The sequence below is a fragment of the Etheostoma spectabile genome, chromosome 16 (genome assembly GCF_008692095.1).
Source record: "Etheostoma spectabile isolate EspeVRDwgs_2016 chromosome 16, UIUC_Espe_1.0, whole genome shotgun sequence".
Taxonomy (NCBI): domain Eukaryota; kingdom Metazoa; phylum Chordata; class Actinopteri; order Perciformes; family Percidae; genus Etheostoma; species Etheostoma spectabile.
Window position 1 is genome coordinate 22,559,833 of NC_045748.1, and position 8,795 is coordinate 22,568,627.

At 41.7% G+C, this 8,795-nt stretch overlaps 1 protein-coding gene across 1 annotated transcript in view; it reads right to left on the bottom strand.

Moving 5' to 3' along the window:
* The window catches only part of LOC116704166 (ephrin-A5b), a 142,167-nt gene that overhangs the window by 17,084 nt on the left and 116,288 nt on the right, over nt 1-8,795 (bottom strand). The window contains exon 3 of the mRNA XM_032539442.1: nt 5,415-5,707. Within this exon, the coding sequence (XP_032395333.1) occupies nt 5,415-5,707 (293 nt within the window). The remainder of the gene's footprint in view (nt 1-5,414; nt 5,708-8,795) is intronic.

Genomic DNA, 8,795 nt, shown 5'->3' on the forward strand with positions numbered 1-8,795 from the left:
ACATCCATTCCTTTAATTTTAGTCTAAATAATTCCTAATTTCTGCTTTTCTAACTCAAAAATTACGTATTGTTTCCTATAAATGAGGTTTATGGATCAGAAATACCAAAAATAACTGTAAAAATAAAGTTAATGGTTAGTTAGTTGAAAATTTAAAAAACAAACATTGAAAAAAATGTATCAAAAGGGACAAAAAAGTAAATAAATAAATACTCAGGAAAAAGTACTCAAAGTATTACAAATAAAAGCACTCAATGCAGAAGAATCCTCACATTTTAGTCTTTCATTCATCTAAGTGTTTGACTTGTAGGCCGTTGTATTGTTGTGTAGTTTCATTTATATTACAACACTGTATTTTATAAACCACATAAGTTTTGTGTGCAAAAATTTGAATTTGTAAAGTAATCAGCAACTAAAGCTGTCACACTAATGTGTGTAAGTGGAGAAATAAGTACAATATTTTTCTCTGAAATGTAGTGGAGTAGAAGTAGAAAGTGGCAGGATAAAAAAAGAGTCAAACAAAGTACAAGTACCTTTAATTTGTATAGTACCATTTGTGTAGTAAATTTACTTCCACCGCTGGGATTTGGTGCCGTCTTTCTCAATTTTATAACATTTGAAAAAAAAAAAATTGAAGCGAAGTGAGGGTTTATGGATCATAAATTCCAAAAATAACTGTAAAAAAAAAAGTTTAAAAGTTTTTTTAAAAAAAGTGTCAAAAGTGTTGAAAAAGAGGGAAAAAAAGTAAGAAAAAGTTCTTGATAAATAGCGTCAACAAAAGTGTTGACTTACAATTTTGACGGGTAGACAACACGAGGGTTAAAAATGTTAGTTATTTAAAAGTATGCAAGAATCCTCAGGAAAAAGTACTCAAAGTATTACAGATAAAAGCACTCAATGCAGAAGAATGCAGTACAAGTACAATGCTTTTCTCTGAAATGTAGTGGAGTAGAAGTAGAAAGTGGCAGGATAACCAACGGGTCAAACAAATTACAAGTACCTTTAATTTGCATAGTACCATTTGTATAGTAAATATTCTTCCACCGCTGGGATTTGGTGGGACTGGGAGTTGAATTAGACGGATCCGGATTTAAATAGTGTGAGATCAGATGTTTTTCTTGTGATGAGCGGTCTATCTTGGGGAACAAAGCCCTGTTGTCTTTGCATCAGCCGCAAGAAGCCAAAGGGAAACTGTCGGGGCGCTGTGCTGGAGGGGTTCGTGTCATTACCGATGTAGATCTGCGCTGGCTGCACGGAGCGGGACCCGGGCGTTTGAAGCACAAGGGCTTTACAGGGAGCCAGTCATCTCTCTCACACAGGGAGAGCCAGACTCTCAACTGTCTCCTCGGAAAATTGGATTTCTATCCCCTGAGATTAGGATCAGGCTTTTCCCCGCTCCACCGAGGCTCTATTAGAAAAACATGGCGCCCTCCGAGGCCACGAGAAAAGCTCGCGGCGCGGACCTTGCCGTCATCTCGGTGACCTTTGACCCTTCCAGGACCAGCCCGCAATACTGATCCCACACCGGGGCGGCTTTCCTCTGGGTGTTTGTCTTGTCTGCCAGACGGGCAGGCCCTTAGCCAACTGCAGGTGTCATCTATTTGACGTGGCCCCGCCCTCTCTTCCCCTCCCTGCCTGGGGGCGAACTGCGATCACCACACCGGTGGAGGACAAAGGAGTGTCTGTCTTCGCTCAGACAAGCAGACATGACCCCCCCCCCCCACCCCCACCCTTCAATGTGTCATTTACATGGCCACTGAACAGATTCTAAAACCCTATTATATGTACAACACTGGTTTTAACTATCAGGTATTGTTGAGCTTTTGTTAGCGTAAGTCAACATGGGATCTGACACTGACACCAGCAGCTGACAAAACATAGTTTACTGTAACTGTTTCAATGCTGCTGGGTAAAAAAAAAATTGTTATTTTGTGTGATGGCAATACTTATTTTCTCACTGATGCAATTATAAGCTTCAAAGCTCCAAGAAGGCCGCATTAAGAAAGCCTGAGTGAAGAAATGACGACACACCGTAAGCATTCAAATAAACTAAAGAAAGCAAATGCTTTTTTTTTTTTTTTTCTTCTTGGCAGAGACAATGTTAGGCTTGCATGGACATGAAATTCAAGCACTACAGATAAGCAACTGAATTTTCAACCAAATGTTCTTTAAGGGACAAGTGTGTGGACATAAAAGATTTTTCGGTACAAAACCAAGAAAAAATTTACGTACACATGGCGCTAACAGCAAGCTAAAGCTAAGGCTTACACTGTGTAAATGAAACATTTACAAATTACAGCTGCAATGGACAATGTTCATATATGAAGCAAATTACTATGTGTACAGGTGTAACTCTCAATAGAGATCATATGTGAACTATCACATAGCATTCCGGGCAGCTCTACGCAGCGTGTTAGCCTCTTTTAGCTAATGACTTTGTTGTTGTTATAAACCCACAACTTAAGTTTTTTGATCCGCTCATATCAAATCCCATTTTTAGCTGCAGGCAGCAGCTGTTTTCAGTGAAAAAAAACGTCATCTGTCGTTTGGTGTTGGGCAGGTAGTGTACACTCGGTTTTATCAAAGTTAGCAACTAGCTAACGTGACTAGTGTAGCAGCATTCAGCAGCTAAAGAGACAGATATTCCCCTCTGGAGACTGAAATGCAGCTAAAATAAGATTTAACTTTAACATTCTTTAGATGGCCAAAATCACAACTAACTCTAATGTTGCTCCATGTCTGTTGGACGGGTAACTTCTTTGCTAACATTTTGAAAGGTGACTACATGTCAATGCTGTGTTTCTAGCTTGTTCTGCTTCCCCAGAGGGGCCAAGAAAAGGTGTCAAATGTGCTTTAAATCACCGTTACGATGAAGCGTTCTGACTTTGCCACAACTACTCATTCTGACTAGCTTCTCTCTACGGCAACAGCAGCTGAGGATCATGGGTATTGTAGTAGTTAGAGCCAATCATCATACCAAATTGAACAAAAACAGGAATTCTCAAAACATCAAATTGAAGTATTTATACAATTGACGCAACATAAATCTATAGTGTTACATATAGATTTACAACATTCAGTTGAACCAAGTGTTTCTATGTAGAGGAACACAGACGTTTCCATTAAAATAAAAGGATTATATTCCGGAAACAGCTCTTATTCTTCAAATATGGGTATTAGTTGAAACTATATGAGACTATAAAACCTTGACATTTTCCCAAAGGTGTCTTTGTCTTATGTTACAATCCCATGCTCAGATCACGTGTTCTCAGAGGGAAAAAAGGTGTCTTTGGCGAACAAGAACCTGATGGATGAGTCATGAATGGGAGTCAGCGAGAGATAGCCCATATGGGCTCACACTGCTCAAAGCCATATGGGCTGTCACTCCGCCTTTCTCTCTCCGGATCATCAATCAAAATTAAGGTCCACAAGAACATCGTCCTCACTTAGTTTCCCATCAACCAGAGCAAACCTAACAAATAAAGCCGAATTAGTTCTTATGGACATCCAAGGAATTACAACAGCATCAACAATTCCCTGGCACGGCTGGAAGCAGAGCACAAATCCCCTAAACAACACCGTCACATGTATGCAACGGAGTCCAGAAAACTGGCCAATGGACACAGAAATCCAACAGAAACATCAAGAGAAGGGTAATTCATCACAAAATAAAAGACTACAAGGAATTTATTCGATCTGGTTTAACTCGCGCGAGGAGGAACGTGTTGAAAGACATGAGGAGAGCAAATTCTCCAGAGACTATTATTTTATCATCAACCATTCAACAATGATCTTAAACTACACTGAGCTTCATTGCAAACCCGCAATACTTGAATTCGGCTTCTCGTTGAGTTTGCAAAGTTTCCAAAGATATCTGTCAAGATGGAAATCATTGTTCCAAAGGGTGACCAGCTAACAGATACAAATCGTTATTTGGATTTCGATCCAAATCAACATCCTCTGAGATAGATCTGATGAGCCAAACTGTGTATTTCTTTGAATGAATTTAGACTTTTAGGCAGCTTTCCAAAATACCTGGGGCGGAAAAGTTAAAAACCAATAACCAGACCACTTTCTCCATACTTCCCCTGTCCTCTCACCGGTCTCTTTGGATTTGATATCTATATTTTGTACTTTGTTGTAATGTCAATATTTGGTTTTCTTTCCCTGACTCTTGCACTTCTTGTTATAAAGTTCCTCTGACCTGATTCAGCTAAATAGCTCAAATCTACCATGGAGAGCAGTGTATCTCTTTAAGTCTTCCCTTGCCCCTGCAGGGCACTGACTTCACTTATGATAACATGACTTCCCAGCTGTTTGTTTTCCCCGGTTTTCTCACAAAGAACAGAAAGCCGAGCTCAGCCAGTCAGCAACAAAATACATTTCAAACGAGACCTCGAAAGTGGAGATGTTTTGCTCCCTCTGGCTTGTATTTTGGCTTGGCCCTCATTCCAAGGACTTGCAAAACACAACGCGAACATTGCTGCTGTCTTTTTTGCAAGATGAAAATGGATCCGCTGATAGAGCTTACAGTCAGAGCTGGGTAGCATTGTAAACCTTTCTTTGCTAGTGCTGATGCCCGAGTTTCAGAACTGATACCGAATCAATACTTTTTTGGGCAACTTACTTTGAGAAATATGAACTTTTTCCATTGACAAAAGAACTCAAAGTTGTCAAATATATAATGAATGTCTTCTTGCAGCTGTACAGGTTAAGGGTGTAGAATCGGCACCATTTTGATTCAAGTCAGTCTTTATTAAGTAAAACATTTTTTCAAATGAATGACTTTTATCAAAAGAACAATCTTTAAGTTGCCCGATTAGTTCACGGATCTTTAAACAAAACACAACCTTCTCCTTTTTGCAATTTCCCACTCAAAAAGCAGCTTCCCCACCCTCAAACGGAACCCCAAATACCCCAAATTAGCATTTACAGAGATTCTAAGATAAGGAAATTGCTTCCATCCCAGCTTATAGAAACTTTTTCCTTCATTCAAAACAATCTAAAAAATATTTTATTGTATAAATAAACTGTGACTTTTTATCATGATCACTTTTTCTTTCTGTTCACTACCTTTTTGTTTTATTTCCTCATTTAAATGTTCCTTTCTTCTGTCTCTTTTTCATAGACTATGTGTTTTGATTTTGATCTTTTATGCTACCTATTGTTAAATTATTCTAAGGAACTTGGCAAGCCCGTTTGAGGTTCTTTTTGGGTTTCCTTTGCAGGTCTTTTATCCCTAATGTCTCTTAAATGTATCATTGTTTTGTTTTTTAGATGTGCTAAATAAAATACTAAAAGTCCGACAAAATATTTGTGGCCATCTTTCAGGAAATGACAGTTTTGGATAGGAAAATTTTAGAGTACAGTGACTTCTATAAATATAGGTAACAGGGTAGGTAAGCGCATACTCACAGATGTAATAATACTCTCTGCCAGGGCGAAACTCAAAGCCTAAGGAGAAGGGCGTAAAGAGCTGGAACTTCTCGGAGAACTTCAGCGGTCCGTTGGGCGACAGAGGCCGGTTGCACTCCCACCGTTTGAAGCCCTTGGCGGTGTGGTCGCAGGAGCTATAGCCGTCGTAGTTCACCATGTAGAGGACGTAGCGCTCGGCCCGCTCGTCGGACACCGGGCCGACGTAGTGCGGACAGTAGACGTCAAGGTAGTCGTTGATGCAGACGTCGATGTGGTAGTCACCGCGGTAAAACCTGGAGGGAAGAGAGGAAATTAGCGGCTTAGCACTCTGATTTTTGTTGTCAGTCACGACAATCAATGCATTCTATTCCAAACCCGAGATGCAAATTTGGTGTTGCTCCATGCAAAACCAAACCAAATAAAAACTGCAACAATGTTGCATCATAACCCCCAAATCTACTGAGCTGTAGGTGAGAAAGCGCCCTTAGTGGAACCACAGATGACTAAAAAGTGCCGTATGTGCCGGGTAACTGCTGCCTGGACTGTGAAAGACACATCCAGGCTACGGTTCTGGTTTTGTTTACACAATCTCATCATGTCAGTCTCAATCATTCCCAGTCTCAAAACGATCCCCCCCCCTGCAACACACCCTCCCTGGGAGAAACCTAGTCAGTCCTAAGCCATGTATCTATGTTGGTGCTCGGCAGTGATGACTTATGCTGGTGCTGAAATTGAAGTCCCCTAGCGTTACAGGGCTAATCCCCTGGTTAGCATGTGCCTTTAGCAGCTTTAGGAGGATCCCTCTGTAGAATGAGATTTTCATTAGCCCAATGTGACAGCTTGATGGAAGAGCCCCTTGTGGGAAAACTCAGAGTCTGGGAAAACGAGGCCTGTTCTCAATCCTTGCCGTTAAAGAGCTCCGAGAATGTTTTCGCCGGGTGTTTACTGTAAACCGAGTGGACAGGAGAAGGGGGAAAAAATAAAAGTTGCAACAGCGATATGCCAGGTATTCATTCCTGAGGAGTGTGATTGGAAACGCATATTCCCATTGGAGCCGTATAAGGTTGCATTTCTGAAGGCTTTTAGCAGAGACAGATTAGGCTTGGGACGGCCGGCTGCTTGGGTCTCCATAGCTGCTAATGGCCCCGCGGTTCAGTATCACTGACATACTGCGGATGTCTTCAATACTCCGCCTCTGTTCATTGACACAGTGCGGGCCGCCAGGGGAGACAGGCCAGAGACCGTGTTGGAGCATGAAACAGGCTGATGATCAGAAACGGGGGGAACTCGCCGGAGCACCGCAGTTTATTTTGTTGAAATTTTTATTTCTTACCCTGACATTTCACCAAGCCATGCTGGCCACGGATCACATACTACCCATAGGCGTCCTCTCTCCCAAAGACATCATTTCAAAATACTACTGTTGGATTCTACAACATTGAATAGGGCCAAATACATTTGGGATCTGCTGCTACACTGTGAACCATCCAGACCTCTCAGGTCGTCTGGGACCGGTCCTCGCGTCCTGTCCTCGTGCAGAGTCAGAACCCATATCTGGAACAGCCAGACCACTGCAGGTCTGCTAAAAACTTCAGGTTTTTTAAAATCAAGGCAGAAGGCTTTTCTGTATAACGCTGCCCCTTTTTAAAGTAACTGTTCATCTCTTTAAGTGCTTTCCATTTGATCTTAGAAGTCGGATTTTACGATGTCAAAGTTTCCCCCCCGACCTCGAATTTCTGAGTTTGGAACTTGTACAACCACCTAGTACCCCGAGCTAAAAAACTGGCATTATTAACAATGGCTAACTATGAAAATCTGACTTTGGCTTCCGAGTTCCGATGTCGATAGAACACACCATTACACTGCACTGTTATTCTTGCAATTTATTCCTGTCTTCCATTTCAACATTTTCAACGATGGAATGGGAGTGCAATCAGCTGATCTGAGGCCAGATGAGGCAGGCAGGGAGGGATCCAGACGCAGCTGTTGCCGCGGACACGTAGTGTACATGTTGTCGTTTTTTTTCCGAGAGGCATGGGTAGCATAAAGGGAGGTGTGTGCTTGCCGAGGCCTGCTGGCGGTGTCGAGTTGCCGTTACACACATTGTAAATGTGCTGCAGGATTAGTAGGCGTCCTACTGGGTTTGCATTGGCCACAAATGAGCGGATGCATGTGCGAGAGTCTCATGTAGTGGTGGAAGAAGTACTCAGATACTTTACTTTTAAGTAAAAGTACTTATCCCACACTGTAAAAGTAAAAGTCCTGCATTGAAAATGTTACATAAGTAAAACTGCCCAAGTACCAGGACCTTGTAGGACGTGTAATATTGTTGGGAAGTTTAATTTTTTTAATACAACATTGTATTGTATGAATAAAATAAGCACTGTATCTGTGTGAAGTAACTACTAACTGAAGCTTTCAGAGGAATGTTGTGGAGCAAAAAGTAGAATGTTTCTCTCTGAGACGTAGCGGAGTAGAAGTAGAATGAAAAGAGAAGACCCAAGTACAAATTTGAGGTACTTGTACTTCACAGTCCTACTACTTGTACAATTCACCACTCTTTTCCACTGTATAATTATAGTCTGGTCAAACGTGAAACCAAAGCCCTTGTTTTTTCTCATGCAGTTCCCCCCCCCCTTCAGCACCAGCTGAGCGCTCCGGCTCCAGGCAGGCACAGCATGGCCTCCTTCAGCTTCTAGTTTCAGAGCCGCTTGCTGATATTATGACTACCAGGGGTCAACCGGCTCTACGGTATCATGTCCTCAGCCAGAAGCACTGAGGGGTCCCCTGCTTTGTCCTTCTGTGTCTTTGCTAAGCCTTTAAATGTTAGCTCTAACCTCGTGGAGTGTCGGCAGCTGTCAATCAAACCCGGGAGGAACGGATACGATTTGTCAGGATTAAGAAGAGTTTGTCAGTAAAGCCTTTCTGTGAGAGAGCAGTGCGAAACAAAGTTTGTTAAGGTGATTATAATTTGGATATTTGTATTCAGATACATGCCGAGTGTCTCCGGAGTGTGGACAGTGATTACTCCTGGCATGGACGTGCATCTCATAATCAGTCTCCAGTGACCACTCCTGATTGGATTTCACTTCTAAACTCAATAGTAAAAAAAGATTCTATGGTTCAGAGCAGAAAAATCAAAGCAGTGTCGTGGAGGTTTCTTGTGCAGTGAGAGAGGAATTTGTTGGAAGTGAGACAAGCTGTAAAACTGAATCAAGGTTTGGTCTTCCCTGAACTTTTAATTGTTGTCTGCAGAGAACAATCAAACGACAAGAACGGTTTTCACAATGCACACATCAGCTTCAGAGCATCCGCTTTGGAAAACACTGATCGAAGTTCTTCACCCTTTCTGACATTGTATAGACCAAAGAAATTGATCAT